This window comes from Engystomops pustulosus, chromosome 8 (assembly GCF_040894005.1).
Source record: "Engystomops pustulosus chromosome 8, aEngPut4.maternal, whole genome shotgun sequence".
Taxonomy (NCBI): Eukaryota; Metazoa; Chordata; class Amphibia; order Anura; family Leptodactylidae; genus Engystomops; species Engystomops pustulosus.
The window spans coordinates 110,863,413-110,884,213 of NC_092418.1; the positions used below are offsets into that span (position 1 = coordinate 110,863,413).

The window sequence follows — 20,801 nt, forward strand, 5'->3', positions numbered from 1 at the left end:
TGATAAATTATTCTACTCTACATGTTTCCTTTTTAATTCTGGAATTTCTTTCATTTTTTAATTTCCTGTTTTTGGGTTTGCATATGGTTTTTAAGAGCGTTAAATGATTGACTGAGCCAGAGATTTAAAAAAAAAATAAATAAAAAATCTTGTTTGTGTTGACTTGACTTGTTTATATTGGAGGGAGTGCTCATGCCGAATTTTAATTTCCTTCAGAGCCGAGCTTATACTCCTGCGAATCCGAGGTAAACCCTTGCGGAGACGATGCCTACTGTAATCAATCGAGCGCACCTGCTTTTTGTCACTGTAAAACCGGCTTCCAAAGAAACTCGAAGAACAGACAATGTGAAGGTAGGTGCTTCAGATCCCATGTCAAAAAAAAAAAAAACATTTCTCTGAGCTCGGATGAGAAAAAAAAAAATCTTGATTTACATTCTAAACGCTATTGGTTTATTACGGGAAGAAGCTCCAGTCTATCTACAGGGACGAGTTAACTCTCCATGCGTAACCTCGAGGAAGAATCGCAGCGCATAATGAAGAATGCCAAAATGTAGGCGAGACGCTTTCCACATGAAAGGAGTGAAAGAATTTTAATTCTGCAGTGAATTAACGATGCCAATTAATTAAGGGAACATCATAAGATATTGAAGACTTTAATAACAACTTGCATTTCAGTCAACAGTGCCGAGTCAATATTAACCGGTCTTCTTTTTCTCTTGTACACATAAAACGGGGGGAGGGGGAGGCGTTAATCCCCAGATAATTTAGGAATGTACACAAGGAAAAAAATAGAAGGCATTGGTTTACTCCTCCATAGCTTATAGCAGTCAGTATTATCTCGCAGAAGCAGAGAATGAGGAATTTAATCCGCTCTCTAGGAATTGTGGGACATGAAGTCCGGTCTACAATCTGCACGAGAAGAGCTAATAAGGATGGGTTGGCGCTCATACAGGGACTTGTTGAATTTAATCATTTTTTAATTTAATATTTTTTCAGACCATGACAATTCCGGAACTATTTTCATTGTTTAATATTACTTTTCATTTTATTTTATTTTATTTTTTGGATGAATAGTTCTGGCTCTAAAATATAGAAATCCCAAAGTAGCGCAGGGGTACCTTTTATAGGAGCGGAAACATCCTTGTGGCCATAAATTAATTATATGCAAATCAGCCTGCAAGTGCACTAGGGGGTGGGAATAAAATGTAAGATTTGCTTGCTGATAGTAGAAATTTTTGGAAAAATTCTTCCTGTATCATTGACCTTTTGGACATGATTCAATTTTTTGGCTTCTATCTTTATTGAACATTCAAAGAACCTCAGCCCACCCACAGTGAACTTTAGGGCACATACACCAAATGATGATTATATCTGTGTTGTTTTATGAGTTTGTGATGTTTTCTTCTCCTATTATAAACCACATTATTATTTGCTAGTAGGGATTTTAGACCTTAAAGAAGATGGTCACTCTATTACATAAGTTGTCCATGTGCCTTTACTGCCTAATCCCTGAATTTTCATCAAGTGATTCAGCAGTCCTGCTACTTACTTTTGTACTGTGAGCAGACTCTCTGTGCTTCCTTGTTGACATGTCTGAGCTCTGTTGAATAGGAGAAGCTACAGCAGCAGATTATTACTCATTCTGCCTTCCCTCCCATCTTCCTGTACTTGTCAATTACACGGACTGTAAGAGAGAGACAAAGTAGGTGACGCTATGAGGATGGCCTAGAACAGTGAGAGAGGAAGTTGTGTGTATATGCAGAGGGCAGCATGGTGAGAACAGGGAAAGGGTGAAACTCTCAAAGGAGGCAAAGACACAGGTGCATATACATGCAGAGACATGTCTAATGGAAGAGATTTTTTGAAAAGTTGCGAACCCCTTTAAAGCATTTTTAGATATTTATTGTGGATTGTTGATGTTTTTGGACATTAGTTCCGTTTGTTATTCCAGTCCTATAGGATAGACAAACATCAATATCCTAAAAATTTGTTGAATTTTACCCATAGGTTATGCCGGACTTTCTTTTTAGCATTTTTCTACAATAGTTTTGAACTAAAAACCTGAAAAAAACCCTCTGTGTAGGAAGCCAGGCATGAAGGGGTGGCCCTAACAGTAAAACTTTGCAATACGTAGGATCCAGTCCACCATTTGACCTTCAGCAACAAGTTCAGAACATGAAAAACATCTGGTTATAGTAGTTTCTCTTTTTCTGTGTCTACATTGTCTGTGGTTAGCTTTTTCCATGAAGTTTCCCATGAGTGCGAAGCATGACCAAGCTAGATTACTAATCATGGATGAAGATGGAGTCAGACGCTAGTTGGAGCCATTTTAAACACAGAGATATTCAGCTCTATATCATATTCATCTAAATATATTCTGTAGGAAGTTGCTTGTTGTAGTGTCACTGACCACGAGAACAGTCAGCCACGTGCCATAGAAGAAGAATGGACCTGGCGTCCTGACTGATTGTATATCTAAGTGGAGGTTCTAGCTAAGTCATTTCCATGACACAAAGATCCATAGTGGAAATGCAAATCTGACCTGTCCCTCACCATAGGGATCACCATAATCGAGAGCATGGTAATGATAGCTTTTACGTGGCACTAATTCATTTTGGCTGATATAAAGCAAAACTAGCAGGCGTAATTGGAAAAAGAGTCAATATTGCGGAAATCAGCTGTACTCTGCTATTAGCAAGGTGGGAGAGAATGAAAGTGCTTAGAGGGTAATAATGGTTGGTTACCATGGATTGGTATGGAGATGTTAACAATGGGCTACTCACCAAATATGATTGTGTAAATATACTGTGAATAACTGTGAATTGGTAGGGTAGTCAGGACTCTCACTATCAATCACTGTGTGTGGGTGGAGTAGTCAGGACTCTCACTGTCAATCACCATGTGTGGGCGGAGTAATCAAGACTCTCGCTGTCAATCACCATGTGTGGGCGAAGTAATCAGGACTCTCACTGTCAATCACTGTATGGGGGCAAAGTAATCAGGACTCTCACTGTCAATCACTGTGTGTGGGTGGGGTATTCAGGACTCCTGCTTTCAATCACTGTGTGTGGGTGGGGTAATCAGGACTCTCACTGTCAATCACTGTGTGTGGGCGGGGTAATCAGGACCCTCACTGTCAATCACTGTGTGGGGGCAGAGTAATCAGGACTCTCACTGTCAATCACTGTGTGGGGGCAGAGTAATCAGGACACTCACTGTCAATCACTGTGTGGGGGCAGACTAATCAGGACTCTCACTGTCAATCACTGTGTGGGGGCAAAGTAATCAGGACTCTCACTGTCAATCACTGTATGTGAGTGGGGTAATCAGGACTCTCACTGTCAATCACTGTGTGTGGGCGGGATAATCAGGACTCTCACTGTCAATCACTGTGTAGGGGCAGAGTAATCAGGACTCTCACTGTCAATCACTGTGTGGTTGCAGAGTAATCAGGACACACACTGTCAATCACTGTGTGGGGGCAGAGTAATCAGGACTCTCACTGTCAATCACTGTGTGGGGGCGGGGTCATCAGGACTCTCTCTGTCAATCACTGTGTGTGGGCGGGATAATCAGGACTCTCAATGTCAATCACTGTGTGGGGGCAGAATAATCAGGACTCTCATTGTCAATCACTGTGTGGGAGCAGAGTAATCAGGACTCTCACTGTCAATCACTGTATGGGGGCAGGGTCATCAGGACTCTCTCTGTCAATCACTGTGTGTGGGCGGGATAATCAGGACTCTCACTGGCAATCACTGTGTGGGGGCAGAGTAATCAGGACTCTCACTGTCAATCACTGTGTGGCCGCAGAGTAATCAGAAAACTCACTGTCAATCACTGTGTGGCCGCTAAGTAATCAGAAAACTCACTGTCAATCACTGTGTGTGGGTGAAATGGTCAGGACTCTCATTTTCCTTCACTATGTGTGGGCAGGGTAATTAAGACTCTCACTGCCCATAACTGTTTATGGAGGTGGGGTAATCAGGACTCTCACTGACAATAACTGTCTGGTGGTGGGGGAATAATTCTGTTTCATATGCTGTAATACCTGACACCTTCCCTTTAAGTTACATGAAGTTCTTTGAAAGAAATCAATGTCCCATCCCTTATATGTAACTATTGTCATCCCGTGTCTTTTTTTCTCTGCACCACACAAAAGTTGTCATGTATTCATCGCGGATTAGTGATACGCAGGATTAAAAAGGAACATTCTCTTCCAAGTATCCTGTGGGATGGGAGATAATATTTCTGGAGCCAATGCCAGAGATGATTTCTCAGAAAGGTCTTTACAGCCATCGGAAGCAATGTTTCTTCTTTTCTCTCCAAGAACGTGTTGCATGATGTTCCGAGTCTGGAGAAGCGTTACTGTATCTCATGAGCTTTTCAAAGAGTTGTAATTCATGGGGTTTTTTCCAAGCATTTGTTTGGAAAAAGTCCTGATCCGCTTTTTTGGGTCCAATAGGCAAAGTGATTCTAAGGTCCACCTTTATCTATGTATGAGCAGGGTAATCCGGACTCTCTCTGTCAATCACTCTGTGTGCGTGGGGTCAACAGGACTGTTATTCTCTAGACCCTTTCTTAAAGGGATTAAGAAGTTTAAAACAAATGTATAGTCACTTTTTTTCTATTTAAAAGTTATTGTATTTCTCCTCTTATAGATGTCAATGAGTGTTTACTCCTCGGGAGCTGTTCCCACCATTGTGCCAACCTGAAGGGGTCCTACCGGTGCTCCTGCGACAGAAACTTTATAGAAAGAGACAACGGATGCACAATAAAAGGTCATTTCCAGTCATTTGAAGAACATTTTATCCATCTCATCATCCGCCCCAACAGTTTTTCCATGCAAATGTGTGGTGCACCTCTGTGGTATACAGATCATGTTATTATGGATACATAGAATGTGCATGAATATGTGAAAAAATAATGTCAATATTTATTTTTGTGGAATGGAAAAATAACTTAATCAAATGTTCTTCCACTTTGTTTCATGGCAATACAATTGGGGGATATACCATACCTTCTCTGCCTCGGCTCGCCCTATTTACTAAAGCCAGGTCTCACATGGTGGTAACTGGTGGTTACCTCAGTTATGGAGGACTTCCCACTGGTCTAGTAGATTTGGTTAACCTCTTCGCACTCTGCACTGTAATAGTACGGCCCGGAGCAGTGAATGATAAATGAAGAGGACTCATGGGATGAGCCTTAGTAATACAGATGTAGGGTTTGTGCCGCCATCTTGTTTTCGATAGTCGCTTCCAGTATTGTCATCGGGGAGTGGCGATTATTTGCCATGACAGCCTTGGGTCTTCGTAAGACCCGAGGCTGTATGGTTTCTGCAGAAGGCACATTGTAATGAATCTGGTGCAAAAATGCCATATACTTTTTACATATACTATAGCAGGAACAACCAGACTGTCTAGGGTTAAAGTACCCTAGAGGGTCTAAAAAAATAGTAAAAAATAAATAAGTTTAAAAATTCAACATTCAAATGACTCCCCCCTTTCCCTAAAGCTAATATAAAAATAAACAGTAAAGACCACAAACATGTTAGGTATCATTGCGTCCCAAAATACAGAATCTAACAAAATATAAAAACGGTTATTCCCGGGGTAATAAGGTAATATAGTGCCCAAAAGAGGTGTCCGAAACACCACTTTTATGCCATTTAACTTCACTTCAAATTTTTTTTTTTATAAAAAGTGATCAAAAGGTTGTACCATCCTGCAAATGGTAGCAATGAAAAAAATTATCTCACAAAAAATGACGTCTTACACAGCTCCAGTATGAAAAAAGTTGTTTTCGTTTTTTTAAAAAAGTATTAAAATACAATAAAACCTATATAAATTAGGTATAACCGCGATTGGACCGAACTGAAGAATAAAGTAGGTGTATCGTTTGGAGCGCAAAGTGAAAGCCGTAAAAACTAAGCCCACAAAAAAGTCATGCGTATTTTCACCAGTTTAATCACCACATTTGGATTTGTTTCCAGCTTCCCAGTACATGGTATGGAATAATAAATAATGTCACTGAGAAGTACAATTTGTTGCGCGGAAATTAAGCCCTCACACAGCTCTGCACACAGAAAAAGGGACGAAAATAGGCTCCAACGTAAAGGGATTAAATAATATTATAGTGGCCAGTGTAAGTCTCCACACACCTGCAAAGGGGTCTTTACTAGCATAGTCTCCAACCGGGAAGCTCTTTTTTCCACGACCTAAGGGGCTACTACAGTTCCCCTTTTCATGACCACTTCTAGTTTGTAATAATTCCTCATGTGCAGACCATTCTTCCGGATAAATGTAATAATTGTAAAATTATGATATCTGTTATTATTTCAGACACAGAAGAACAAATACTCTATGTCGCCAATGACACTGAGGTCCTCGCTTTCAGATTTCCCTTTGGCTACAACATGGAGCATCAGCAGATATCTCGTATAGCGCACAACTCTCGAATCACAGGGATGGACATGTATCTGCAAGGCAATATGATTATATGGAGCACACAATTCAACCCAGGAGGGATTTTCTACAATACATTTCATGGTAGAGGAGGAAAAGAAACCCGAAGTGGATTAGTAGTAAGTTCCTTATTGAGACGTGGGTTGCAATTAATGAATTAACCAGAGTCTGTCATCAGGAAGGTCATTTTTTAATCAAGACAGGTTCCAATAGCCAATGACATCTTGATTTAAAAATGCCTTTGTGGTGAATCTGAATAATTCCAATGCATCTTAATTTTTTCTATAACATTATCTGGCTCCCTGCCAGTAGTGTATGATGAGTCCCGGGGCAAGTGCAAATGGCATGAGTCATCTTCTCAATGCCTCTTTCCTCCTCACCCTTGTTTCTGCCCTTTCCTCATCCTTGTCCCTACTTACATCAGATCACCACCGCAAGCAATTCTCATTTGAACTACTTCCCGACCCCAAGGACTCACTACAGGCTGCTGGCAAGGAGACAGATAATGTTAAAGTAACCATTGAGAAGTGTGAATTATTCAGATGCACGACAAAGGCATTTTTTTTTTAATCAACACACAATGAGCTATTGGTAACTGTCATCAAGTAAAAATTACCTTCCTGATAATAGATTCCCTTTGAGGTGTACATATACAAAAGAGCAAAGTCAGCTGCACCTATGGATTTTGGCTGTGCCTACAATCCCTCGAAAGTCCATCAGGTCTTCAATGATTCTTACCAAATTTTTGCCTGAACAAATAATGTGGACTTTCTCCGAGAACGATTCAAATAAAAAGTGTCAACTTGGTGATTTGTCTTTCAGTGCCCCGAATTTAAAAGACCAAGGGATATCGCTGTGGACTGGGTAACCGGAAATATCTACTGGACGGACCACTCCCGCATGCACTGGTTCAGCTATTATACCACTCACTGGGCAAGCCTGAGATACTCCATCAACGTTGGTCAAATAAATGGACCAAACTGTACACGACTCCTTACCAATATAGCGGGAGAACCTTATGCAATCGCTGTAAATCCCAAAAAAGGGTAGGTTATACATGTGGGGTAAATAAACCAAGGACTTGTCCCACAGTAAACATTTACCCCTAGAGAGAAGGGGATACATATTTGCCCCTTTGACGCACAATAGAGAGACCCCCCACCAGTCACTCGGAGGTCTGATTTACACTCAACTATTTCACCCCTTCAATGTAGTCACATTGTCAGGTGGAACTCAGGGCTTAAACATCCTCCCGGAGTCATTGATGAAGGTTCTGGTGGCACCCACTCATATTTTCCTCCAACCAGAAATATGAAAAGATAGCAGTTACAGCAGCTGGACCTGTGATGGTCATTTAACCATCAAGATTGCTTCGTCCTTACAGATCATTACCAATTTGGTGGAACCGAATTAAGCCTTCTTGGGCCGCATTGTTTGTAAATTTCAATTGAAAGGTATAATGCAGTAGTAATACTTCCCGATAAAGACACAAGCATTGCCAAATCTAAATTGTACAATCTGTGAAAGAGTTAAAGGGGTTGTCCAATCTTTAAATATTGATAAATATCGATGGGTTCTGACACCCAACACCAAGACAACTTAGTTAGTGTGCGTAACAATAGGCAAGAAGCACATCATAGCTCCTTACACTATGCAGTCACTGTGGCTGAGCTGCAGTACCCCTGTATGACCACTAGACTATTAATGGAACTGTATTTTCATTGCCTATTGATCATTGATCGCTATGTAGCACCGCACTCCACTTAGATTTTACTGGCTCTTTTCACTTCAGCCTGGTCTTTCTTAGGGAGTGGACACTCGCTCATTGTGATGTCATGCCGTGTCTTGGCAATACAGTCGGACCCCGGGTTATGTAAAAGATAGGTTCTGTAGGTTTGTTCTTAAGTTGAATTTGTATGTAAGTCGGAACTGTATATTTTATAATTGTAACCACAGCCAGAATTTTTTTGGTCTCTGTGACAATTGAATTTTAAAATTGTTGGGTTGTCAAAAGAAACAGGATTAACAATAAAGCTTCTTTGGGACGCCTTTAATAACTGTTATCGCTGATTATTGTAGGCTGGGAATAAAGTACGGCAAATTATCAACATCCGGAGATCCGTTTGTAACTAGGGTTGTCTGTAAGTCAGGTGTTCTCTTTAGGAGACCACCAATATATGTAACTTTTTGAGATGGAAAAAAAAACATTTTATTGTCTAACCAATGGTGTTTCACCGATAGGTCCCGCCGACTCTAAAATAAGGAGGCCATTTTGTTTGGTCTAATAGCATAGTCCCATTCATTCTCATGGCTCGATTAGTGGGCAACGTTTTCGTGTCATACATATTCCTAATTCGTCCATCTTTTCCCTTAAAATGTAGATGTTATTGACTACCCTAATTTTATCATCTTTTTTATGTTATCAGAATGATGTACTGGACTGTCATTGGAGACCGATCCCATATCGAAGAGTCGGCCATGGACGGAACTTTAAGAAGAGTTCTGGTGCAGAAAAACTTACAAAGACCAACAGGTATCACATTCAATCAAACAGAAATTCCTTCTGCAGAAATCTGTTATACTTGACGTTGAGGCGGCAGCATATTATTATGATTATTATTTTGTTCCTATAATCTTATTTTATCATTGTGAGTTTTTACTTAATACTATAAATTATTTTTTGGATGAAACTACATTATATGGAACAAAAATTTCGTAGGACACTGGGAATGTTCCCTTGAAGTCGGCTCCCGACGGTTATTACATTGTAGACTCTCATGGTGCAGATTGGCCCAGACCTGAGAGTCCAGGTAATCACCTGCAGTTTATAGAATTGAAATCAAGTGCATCTTAGGATTATGACAATTGCCGTTTCTTGCTGACAATAGTTTCAGGTTATTGGTTTCCTGGAGTGATGTCTGATTGACTCAAGTCCCAGGATAACCCGGTCTGATCAAAACCATCAAATATAAGGATAGAGCAACCGGAAAGTATACAGGGAAGCCAAACAATAAGTCAAATATTGTGTATTTTGTAGAGTGTAGTAAGTGCTCTATGGAGCAGAAGTCATGGGAACAAAGTCTTTTTGTATCCGATACTGAAGGGGATGAAAATTCTACACTTGCACCTGAGCTCCTGTTCTTTAAAAAAAGCCTAATAGTCACTATGCCACAGCAGGGGATACAGTAATATGCTAAAGATTTTGGATCACAGACCCTGAACCTACCATCATATGTGTACTTATATTACATGAATTTAATTGCTGCTTTGTTATACTCCAGAGCTGCACTCACTATTCTGCTGCAGTCACTGTGTACATACATGACATTACTTATCCTGTACTGATCCTGAGTTACATCCTGTATTATACCCGAGAGCTGCACTCACTATTCTGCTGCTGGTGCAGTCACTGTGTACATACATGACATTACTTATCCTGTACTGATCCTGAGTTACATCCTGTATTATACTCCAGAGCTGCACTCACTATTCTGCTGCTGGTGCAGTCACTGTGTACATACATGACATTACTTATCCTGTACTGATCCTGAGTTACATCCTGTATTATACCCGAGAGCTGCACTCACTATTCTGCTGCTGGTGCAGTCACTGTGTACATACATGACATTACTTATCCTGTACTGATCCTGAGTTACATCAAGTATTATACCCCAGAGCTGCACTCACTATTCTGCTGGTGCAGTCACTGTGTACATACATGACATTACTTATCCTGTACTGATCCTGAGTTACATCCTGTATTATACCCCAGAGCTGCACTCACTATTCTGCTGCTGGTGCAGTCACTGTGTACATACATGACATTACTTATCCTGTACTGATCCTGAGTTACATCCTTTATTATACTCCAGAGCTGCACTCACTATGCTGCTGCTGGTGCAGTCACTGTGTACATACATGACATTACTTATCCTGTACTGGTCCTCGATTCCGCCAGGTTTTCCTGAATATTTCAGTTTTGCGCCGTTTTGCCCTGAATTGTCTCTGGTTTTTGGCGCACATGATCGGATTGTGGTGCATCGGCACCGGCTTGCATGCAACGGTAATCGGGGGCGTTGCCGTCGGACAACCCGACGGATTCGGAAAAAACGTGGAATTTAAAAAACGAAATGTGTCGCAAGATCAAGCACATACATGCAACCAGGAAAAAGAAGGTGACACTTGCAAGAAATTGGACACACGACCTTAGTGAATTGCACCGGCCCCAAATCCTCGTCGGACAACACAACGCGGGATCGCGACTGGACTGAGTAAGTAAATCTGTCCCAATGTTTCTGGGATACAAACATCATCAATTGTTTTAGCACCCTGATGGAATAATTGGACCTTGGATCCACCTTGTTGCAGTATGGTGCACAAGTAGCTAATGACTTCTATGACGGCGTTCAAAAATGTGCTGATGTGGCCGTCTCCAGATTTATTGGAGGTGTGGCTTAAAATCCTCCATTATTTAAGTTGTACATGGCAGGAACTATGTTTGTAGTAGTAATTTAGAATAATCTTGTAATTTTCCGCTGCACGGAACGGGCATAAACTTTCATGTTCTGACACTTTCCGACAGAGTGTGATGTTTCTTGTAAATCGCGGCAGGCTACAAGTTGATCCACAAGAATTTATTTCAGATAAAGCCATTATTAGGAAGTGCGATGGCTTTAAGTTTCTGAACACACAGCTTCGCTTCTCGCCGTCCTCCTTGCAACGTTCAAATCTCAGAGAATACGAACAGCTTGTGTTTTATTATTAAGAGGCCGACGTTCACCGGATTTCCAAGCAGATCAAGGGAAAAAATTCTTTCAGAGCAGAAAAAATAAAACAAATGCAATTTGCTGCTCAACAAGCTCGGATGATGCAGCCAAGTGTGGAGCAATGTGCATAACTTAACGGATAGCAAACAACCTGCTGTGACCTGGAATACATTTTCCCTCCCATAAATTTGTTCTCTTCTGAGTAATTATTTTGTTTCCATGTGATACATACAAAGAGCCTCCAAAAAGTTTGAAGAATTTTAAAAAAATTCTCATCTCTTTGCATTCAGGTCTTGTTGTTGATCATTTCGGCCAACGACTTTACTGGGCGGACTTTGAACTGTCTGTCATCGGCACGGTGCGGCTAGACGGATCCGATTTGGCCACGGTTGTCAGAAGTAAGCATGGTAAGTATGATTAAAATCTGCAGAAAAACTTCACAGTTAAAGGATGCGGCCTGATAAACCAGGGACATTACTCATAGATCCAGGCACAGTGGCTGTGGGAATCTTCTTATATGCCAGTGGTGGCGAACCAATGGCACGGGTGCCAGAGGTGGCACTCAGAGCCCTTTCTGTAGGCACCTAGGCCTTCACCCCAACACAGAGTTAGCCAGATAGGACTCAAGGCTTCCTCCTGTGGTCCAAGACAGCCCAGGACGTGCACAGCCCTTTTTTAAAGCGACACCCTAGGCTGCCTGAAGTATCCAAAGGTGTGGATAGAGATGGATTGTCATTGGAGCTCCTGCTCTGGGTCCCCTGATTCTTCCTCTTCAGGGGACCATGGAGGGAAGCTTCAATCCAAATTTCTCCATCATCTTTCTATTGTATTGGTGAACTCAGGACGCCAATACGATTAAAACCTGCGATTGAGCAGGGATCAATAAGTTACTGCTTAAATTGTCATGTTGGCACTTTGCGACATACAAGTGGGTTTTGGTTGTAGCTTGGGCACTCTGTCTCCAAAAGGATCGCCATCACTGTTATATGTGTTATCCATGGCCTCCTTCCTTCTACAATCAACTTTTACAATGATGCTAATGAGTCAGAAGGGCTCTGGGGAGTAGCTGTAGCTTCTCAGAATGTAACACTGTGAACAAGTTCTTCACCCTGCCACTAGTTGAAGGGGTAGTGCTAAAAGAGCAGTGGGAGGGGAGACAGTGTTACAGTCTGGGAAGCTGCAGTATGGAAGATAAATGGTAATGCAGACTCATTCTGACTCATCAGCACAATTTTAAAAGTTGATTTTATAAAGATGGAGGATAACAAATATTAGAAGATTATATTAAAGTCACAGTCACTGTACCTGGATCTATGAATTAGTGTCCCTGGTTTATCAGGATGGATTTTGACGGTAGATTTTCTTTAACTATATTTGGACAACAAATATTCTCTACAATTCCAAGTAGTACCAAATACAACGGATGCAAAGGATTTCCTCTTTGTAGAGTAAGACAAAATCCACCAGATAAACATTGGCTGCTGTTTCTTTGTATATTCATGGCCCAAAAGGTCACCAACATTTGTTCCTCTCCTTTTGTGCCAGCGAATAATTTCAATGTTTTTTTAGATTCTTTCTTTAATAAAGTATAATATGATATATTTGCTTATTATCACATTTACCTACATTTTCATACTTGAGCTCAAAACAATTTTTGAGTTTAGGAAATGTAGAATAATCATGGACCCTGGAGGTCTTAACATCTGATGCAGCTTATTCTTAGGAGGCCATAAAACACAATGGAGTGACGGGCGAGTTGTAAAACATTTGAACAAACATCGGCATCCATTATATTCTGCTCAGAACCCTGTCCGTGTTTATGTTCCTAATAAACAGCTCTGGTGGCTGACTTATTTCTCCTCTTCTCCCTAAGGACTGATGTACCCTCACAGAATAGACATATTTGAGGATTACATTTATGGAGCTGGTCTTAAAAACGGTGTCTTCAGGATACAGAAGTTTGGGAACGGCTCGATGGAGTATCTCAACTTAAATGTGGAAAAAGCAAAAAGTGTCTTAATCGCGCATCACTATAAGCAGCCTTACCGTAAGTTTTGTAATGTAAAGAATGTTTTTGTAATGTAAAGTGATGTTTAAGGTCAAGATTCAAGGGTCGTTGTGACCGGTCCTGTTCAGAGCTGTGACATTTCGAACAAAAAGATCAATTGACTCCAGTGGCAGCATGAAACTTTTTGGCTTTTAGTTGTACAATTTTCTATCCTTGGTTACTCTTAGAAGTGTATAATAGTCATAGAGTGTAGGAGTATATTCATAGAGGAAATGTCATGGAGTTTGTTGTATGACTTGTTCCAGTTAAAACTTTTAAATAAGGGGGAAAATAGAAGAAAAACCTTCCCCTCCAGCCATGCGTAATGATACAAGCTCATTGTGCACAAATCCATTAATTTGGAGAAATTGGAGCCATATCTGCTATTTTCTTCCTATGCCTTATTGCTATGGAAGATGTCAATCATTGTGTAATGAAGGTGGAGCTCGGTATCGACAAACACCAAATTCACCGGATGACAGGTGCACCGGCAGCATGGCCCTGCCCCAATACACTGAAAAGTCAATTTGCATAAATAGCTAATTTGTATTTTCTTTGAAAAGATCTTTGACAAAAAGAAAGGATGTATGATTCATGTATAAACTGTCCAATAAAATGCTGGTGAGCCTTTAAGATGTCAAAAACTGGAAACTCCGTCATTGGTAGACATTTGCCGATCTGGGATTAAGCTCAGAATTTTGGAGTGGATTGTATTTAGTTTTTTCCCAGCCCTACAACATCTTATTATATATAACTGCACGTGTGTCTTCTCTCCTGGCAGTGCCCAATCCTTGCCTAGATCTGAAATGTGAATACATCTGTCTGCTCAGTCCTACGGGGGCGACCTGTGGTTGTCCAGAAGGAAAAGTGCTTGTAAACGGAACATGTTCTGACCAAAATTATGCAGGTAAGGACTCGGTAGTTTCCCTACGTTCTGGAGCTTGATATTCAGTCTTGTGGGCAATTCCTGGAGATTAATTCCTGTGTAAAATTAAGATGGGGTGCACAGCGCCATACCTCTCCTAATAGTTACTAAGAGACATCTTCGACATTCAAAAGGTTAGAAATTCGGGTTCAGGGTTTGTGCTCCAGCTAAGGCCTTGTGTGGATGAATTTGTGCAAAAAAGCAGGGATTGCTGACTATTTTCGGGTAGGTGGAGCTGAGCAAAAACAGGCAGGCGCCCCGTGCCTGTGCACAATAGACCTATATGGTGTCCGTGCGATGGCTGCCGTTTTTGCACAATACACCTATATCGTATCCATGAGCTGACCGCCGTTTTTGCAGCTATCTCATGGACGTCATATAAAGTCATGTGCATGTGACCTAGGGGCCTCCCATCTGACAAAAGAAAGCCTAGCTAACATATGAATCTAAGCTGAAATTGTGCTAATTAAAGGAAATCTACCATCAAAATGAAGTGTTTTAACTTACCTAAATCTATGAATGTCCCTGGTTTATCATGTTTTATTTTGATGGTAGAGTCTGTAGAAGGCCCATGTAACAGTAGAGCCAAAACAAAACAAGACACTGGTCGCTGGGTAATGGTGAATGCTAGTAATGAGTGGACCTGTCCATCAAGAATATTCCGGGTTTGGGTCCCCAGACAAGAATGTGGTCTTAAATAAGAAGTTCAGCTGGCACCACCATTGTTCTCCCTTACATGTCGTGGGCAAAGCCACCAGGAGAGCGGCATAATCTGGTCACAGAGAGCAGCGAGATCCCAGGAAAAATGGCAGCACATATGTCCGGCTTTACCTGTGGCAGGTAACGGTTAACGAGTGAACCCATTTTAAAAGCCACCGGCGGATTTGCCAGATTGTGGAGTACCAACCCAGACTTTTGGTCCAGGTTTGGCCTCACTCACTGGACCCAAATCCACCTGGATCTGCTCATCAGTACTCATGAAAAACTTCCCGACTGTGCCAGAATCAGTGGAACAAAGCTCGATTAGGGAAGCCAAGAGTCATAGTTGGTGGAGCTGGTGAAAGGTCCTCTCTAAGGCTGCAGTAAAGCTGAATCTGTATTTCCAGCCTTACCGTCTGATATAACTCCGATGTGCTCTGCAGATTTCTCCAGGTTTCCCATCATGCCTTGCACAGAACATTTTCTCATATCTATTTTCTTTGTTACCTGCTAGATGACTTATGCAAACTGACTTGTGAAAATGGAGGCCGATGCATTATAAATGAGAAGGGCGATCTGCGATGCCACTGCTGGCCCAGTTTCTCGGGAGAAAGATGTGAAATGAACCACTGTAGTAATTACTGCTTGAACGGAGGGACTTGTACGGCGTCGGCTCTGGGTAAATATTGATAATTAAACACGACTTGTCCTCGAGCCTCATCCTCTCTGTGTACTTGTTGTTCTCACTTCTGTGATTTTATTTGCTCCCGATGATTAATCCAAATAAATTTCCAATTACATCATAAGAATGTTTTTTCTTGATGCCGGTGCGGGGGAATCAGCACTTGACATCAAAAATGACAAACTTGACTTTATGTTCTCTGCTCTCATCCTCAAAGGGAACCTTTTATCGGAGATTAACACCAACAACTGGCACCTTACAATGTAACCAATCGGCTTCCAGCCCATGTTCTTCTCATTTCACAGTTGTTGCAAATAAATCTAAAAATGATCATGGAGAGAATTTGGTGTTCAACAACCCCCCCCCTACCCCCCATCGCGGCTTCTCCATGATGATTCGTGTCTCTGCTTGAGGGTCTGCCTTGAGGGGTGACACAAGAGCTTACAATCTATGAGGATGAGGGGAGGACACAAGAGCTTACAGTCTATGAGGATGAGGGGTGACAAAAGAGCTTACAGTCTATGAGGATGAGGGGGTGACACAAGAGCTTACAGTCTATGAGGATGAGGGGTGACACAAGAGCTTACAGTCTATGAGGTTGAGGCGGTGACACAAGAGCTTACAGTCTATGAGGATGAGGCGGTGACACAAGAGCTTACAGTCTATGAGGATGAGGCGGTGACACAAGAGCTTACAGTCTATGAGGATGAGGCGGTGACACAAGAGCTTACAGTCTATGAGGATGAGGAGGTGACACAAGAGCTTACAGTCTATGAGGATGAGGAGGTGACACAAGAGCTTACAGTCTATAAGGATGAAGGGAGGACACAAGAGCTTACAGTCTATGAGGATGAGGGGTGACACAAGAGCTTACAGTCTATGACAGTGATGGCGAACCTTTTAGAGACCGAGTGCCCAAACTACAACATAGACAACAAAGACCCGCTTATTTATCACAAAGTGCCAACACAGAAATTTAATTTGTGATTTACACTCTCTTCTCTGTCACAGTTTTCATTGATACCAGCAACTAAGGCACCAATAAAGCAGGAAATGGTCCAAGGTAGAGCTGTCACTATAAAATAGCTCTGTGCACAGCAAGTCCTGGGCTGTCTGGGACTGCAGGAAGATACCTGGAGTCATCTCTGGTGATGGCCTGAGTGCCCACAGAAAGGGCTCCGAGTGCCACCTCGGGCACCAGTGCCATAGGTTAGCCATCACTGGTCTATGAGGATGAGGAGGTGACACAAGAGCTTACAGTCTATGAGGATGAGGCGGTGACACAAGAGCTTACAGTCTCTGAGGATTAGGAGGTGACACAAGAGCTTACAGTCTATGAGGATGAGGGTGTGACACAAGAGCTTACAGTCTATGAGGATGAGGGGGTGACACAAGAGCTTACAGTCTATGAGGATGAGGGGTGACACAAGAGCTCACAGTCTATGAGGATGAGGAGGTGACACAAGAGCTTACAGTCTATGAGGATGAGGGGGTGACACAAGAGCTTACAGACTATGAGGATGAGGGGTGACACAAGAGCTTACAGTCTATGAGGATGAGGGGTGACACAAGAGCTTATAGTCTATGAGGATGAGGGGATGACACAAGAGCTTACAGTCTATGAGGATGAGGAGGTGACACAAGAGCTTACAGTCTATGAGGATGTGGGGGTGACACAAGAGCTTACAGTCTATGAGGATGAGGGGTGACACAAGAGCTTACAGTCTATGAGGATGAGGGGGAACACAAGAGCTTACACTCTAAGAGGATGAGGGGGACACAAGAGCTTACAGTCTATGAGGATGAAGGGGTGACACAAGAGCTTACAGTCTATGAGGATGAGGGGGTGACACAAGAGCTTATAGTCTCTGAGGATGAGGGGGTGAGACAAGAGCTTACAGTCTATGAGGATGAGGGGTGACACAAGAGCTTACAGACTATGAGGATGAGGGGTGACACAAGAGCTTACAGTCTATGAGGATGAGGGGGTGATACAAGAGCTTACAGTCTATGAGGATGAGGGGGTGACACAAGAGCTTACAGTCTATGAGGATGAGGGGGTGACACAAGAGCTTACAGTCTATGAGGATGAGGGGGTGACACAAGAGCTTACAGTCTATGAGGATGTGGGGGTGACACAAGAGCTTATAGTCTCTGAGGATGAGGGGGGGACACAAGAGGTTTAAGAAATTGTATAATGGTCCAGCCATAAGGGAATGGAATAAAAATTATTTAATAAATAAAGGTGCTGCTGCTTAAACCAGCCATCCGCCACCATCTTATATTCAGTCCAAGGTCAATAGGACTGGTGAGAAGCCTGGAGCTCGGTATCTGGTGTTTTCCCAGAAAGCATCCACCAGGAGGACACAGGATGGGTTAGTAAAGAGAGAGTTGAAGTTGCATGCAGTGATAGTTCTGCCTAAAGAGATGGGTTTTAATAGCAATTTTGAAGGTAGGGTCTTAGTCTGATAGTCCAGGGAGAAGTCCTGGAGAGGTGAGTGATGACAAATCCCACATGAATGCCATAAAGTCTCTTGACTCTCTAGACCCCAACACAATTCCCCCTTTCTATCTCTCATGTAACCTTGCGCATGCACTGTACATTTCGGTATACTTTAGCTGGTTACTACAGCAAACCACTCTTGTTCACTCAAGCAGCACCAATAAATACCATACAGGCTTGATTCTCTTGACTCCCAACACGATTTCTCCTCTATCACTGACATTTTTACTTTGAGCGACATCTCTCTCCATCATTCATGTCGTCTTGCGCATGCGCAGCACATCTCAGTATGAATTGGCTGGCTTTTCCACATTCTCTTTGATGTTTGCTTCTATGTTCGATGTCGAATGCCTCCCCATGGGAATAGAGTAGGGGTATGTGCACATGTGCCCCAACACCCGAGTGCATATACTTTGCTCTGAACTGGGAACAGAGCAGGACTACAGGAGAGGCAGAAATCAGTAGAGGAGGCTTGTTGAGGCAGGGAGAGCGTGACTTTTGTGACCAGCTACATTCCTCCGTGACTGTATGAGATTCATTTGCATATGGAATGATCGTTACTTTAATTAAAGCTACAACAACACTGGGAAATGCGGAAAACGTGGACCTCACTGTATAAGATTCCGGTGATGCTTTATGTCTAATCTCTGATGACAGGTTCCCTTTAAGCGATACATTGTATAAATACAATATTCCAATGTCCCTGAAGCTCGGTGCATTAATCTAGCAATCTGTGTAAGTTGCTCCGGCTCCAGATGTATAGTAAGAGGGAATTACTTTGAGGGACTGAGATAACAGGTGGTGGGGAGGGGTTTTTTATGGCCGCACAACGCACTGGTGACAAATTATGACAGGCGTATGAATCACAAACAGACAGAGACTTTACATCATGAATAATGCAGGATTAATGCTACTAGTCGGGCTTCATGGTCCACGAGTTTCTAGACTCTGTTGTTATACAAGTGATATGTCATGTGTCTTACCGCACAGTCACTCAGGACCAAGACGCCGTGTCAGGCATTAACGGAGGACGCAGACCGAAGATATTTCAATCGACTTCTTGTAAATCCATGTCCCTTATATAAAAGCCGTGTTCCTATCTATACATAAAGTCCCAGGGGTCCCATGGAATATTTGTATATCCAAATACAACAATTCATTACATGGGCCCCAGCAAATATTATATTGGGGCACATTTACTAAGGGCCCACGGACCGCGATTCCGTCAGGTTTTCCCAAATATTTCCTTTTTGCGCCGTTTCTAGCTGAATTGCCCTGGTGTTTTTGGTGCATGCAATCGGATTGTGCCGCATTGGCGCCGGCTTTACAGCGACAGGAATCAGGGGCGTGGCCGTCGGACAACCCAACGGATTCGGAAAAAACACAGAATTTAAAAACCAATTTGTATCACAAGATCAGCACTTACATGCACAAGGAAGAAGAAGGTGAACTCCGGCGGACCTCGGCACAGCAGCGACACCTGGTGGAACTCGGGCGCACGATCTTAGTGAATCCCGGCAGAACCCAAATCCTCGTCGGACAACGCGCCACGGGATCGCGACTGTGCCGGGTAAGTAAATGTGCCCCATTATGTTCTATTAAAGGGGTTGTCCTGGAATTTTAAATGATGGCAGGACTCAAAGTTAATTCCGGGACAATTCCAATAAACCTTGACCCAGTGGTTCTACTGTGCATGTGTGTCTTTAAAGGGTTACAGTCAGCTAAAACCTTACAGATCATGTTTCCTTCATGGACCAGTGTAATGGTATAACACTGAAAAAGCAACTTTGAAGTGAGATATAAATTAGTGGTATAGAGTCACAGAGGCAGAGAGTTTAGTACTGAAGTCAAGCTCTCCAGACCTTAGAACGCCCCCTGTGACATCATTTTTCAGACGTCAGGAGAGCCACTTACTGATGTCCCCCAACACAGGGATGATAATTACAGCAAAGGGGCAATTCTAGGGAGGGGAGAGCTTGACTTCAGCACTGAGCTCTCTACCTCCTTGACTTTATAGAAGCAATTTACATCTCACTTCAAAGTAACATTTTTGGATGATGCCAGTATCAGGGCCATACTCTTCACAGCAAACTAAAAGTGGTTTATTAGGTCGCTTTCTGCTGACAGGTTCCCTTTTAAATAGAAAGTTGTCTCGGAGCTCTGCTTCTCTTGTGATGATAAAGCTTCTTTTTGTAGATAGTCTCTCTAGTGTTCCCTACAGACGTATTTCCCAAAAATCAATGTCCAACACTAGAAAAAAGCCTTGAAACATGACAAACCCGGGCTGATCTGCGCATGCGCGGCTCACTTTGCTACATTTTCTATTGCACATGCGCCTCATACAGGGATCAAAGGATTATCCTATAGTAATGGGGAAGGTTTGGAGCAGACAATAATGAGGGTTCCGGCGTCTGGGCAGGGGTACAGCAGGTTTTTATGAAGTTGCCTTTAAATGGATGAATGGTATTGGTGGGATGTGTATAATGAGCCCCACATGACAGTAGTTTAGGGGTTAATCCCTTTCTATAATAAATAATTTGTAATAAGTGTTTATCTTCCATAAGACGCAAATCAATTACCATGTATAGAAATTTGCATCTATAACAGAAGCGTTTACATATCTCAGACTCTGATTGGACAAAACAAACCTCGTAGATTGAATGTTTATTATTACAAAAATCAATTTGCATTTGAGTAAGTGAATAATTCTGTTTA

The 20,801-nt window shown here is 42.2% G+C and overlaps 1 protein-coding gene across 6 annotated transcripts in view; it reads left to right on the forward strand.

The window, feature by feature from the left end:
• Positions 1 to 20,801, forward strand: part of LRP1B (LDL receptor related protein 1B) — a 1,123,330-nt gene that overhangs the window by 1,057,096 nt on the left and 45,433 nt on the right. For all 6 annotated transcript variants that reach the window (XM_072122223.1, XM_072122226.1, XM_072122225.1 and 3 more), the window contains exons 75-83: positions 217 to 351; positions 4,662 to 4,781; positions 6,342 to 6,583; positions 7,287 to 7,510; positions 8,891 to 8,997; positions 11,521 to 11,637; positions 13,104 to 13,277; positions 14,059 to 14,184; positions 15,416 to 15,580. In XM_072122223.1, the coding sequence (XP_071978324.1) occupies positions 217 to 351; positions 4,662 to 4,781; positions 6,342 to 6,583; positions 7,287 to 7,510; positions 8,891 to 8,997; positions 11,521 to 11,637; positions 13,104 to 13,277; positions 14,059 to 14,184; positions 15,416 to 15,580 (1,410 nt within the window). The remainder of the gene's footprint in view (positions 1 to 216; positions 352 to 4,661; positions 4,782 to 6,341; positions 6,584 to 7,286; positions 7,511 to 8,890; positions 8,998 to 11,520; positions 11,638 to 13,103; positions 13,278 to 14,058; positions 14,185 to 15,415; positions 15,581 to 20,801) is intronic.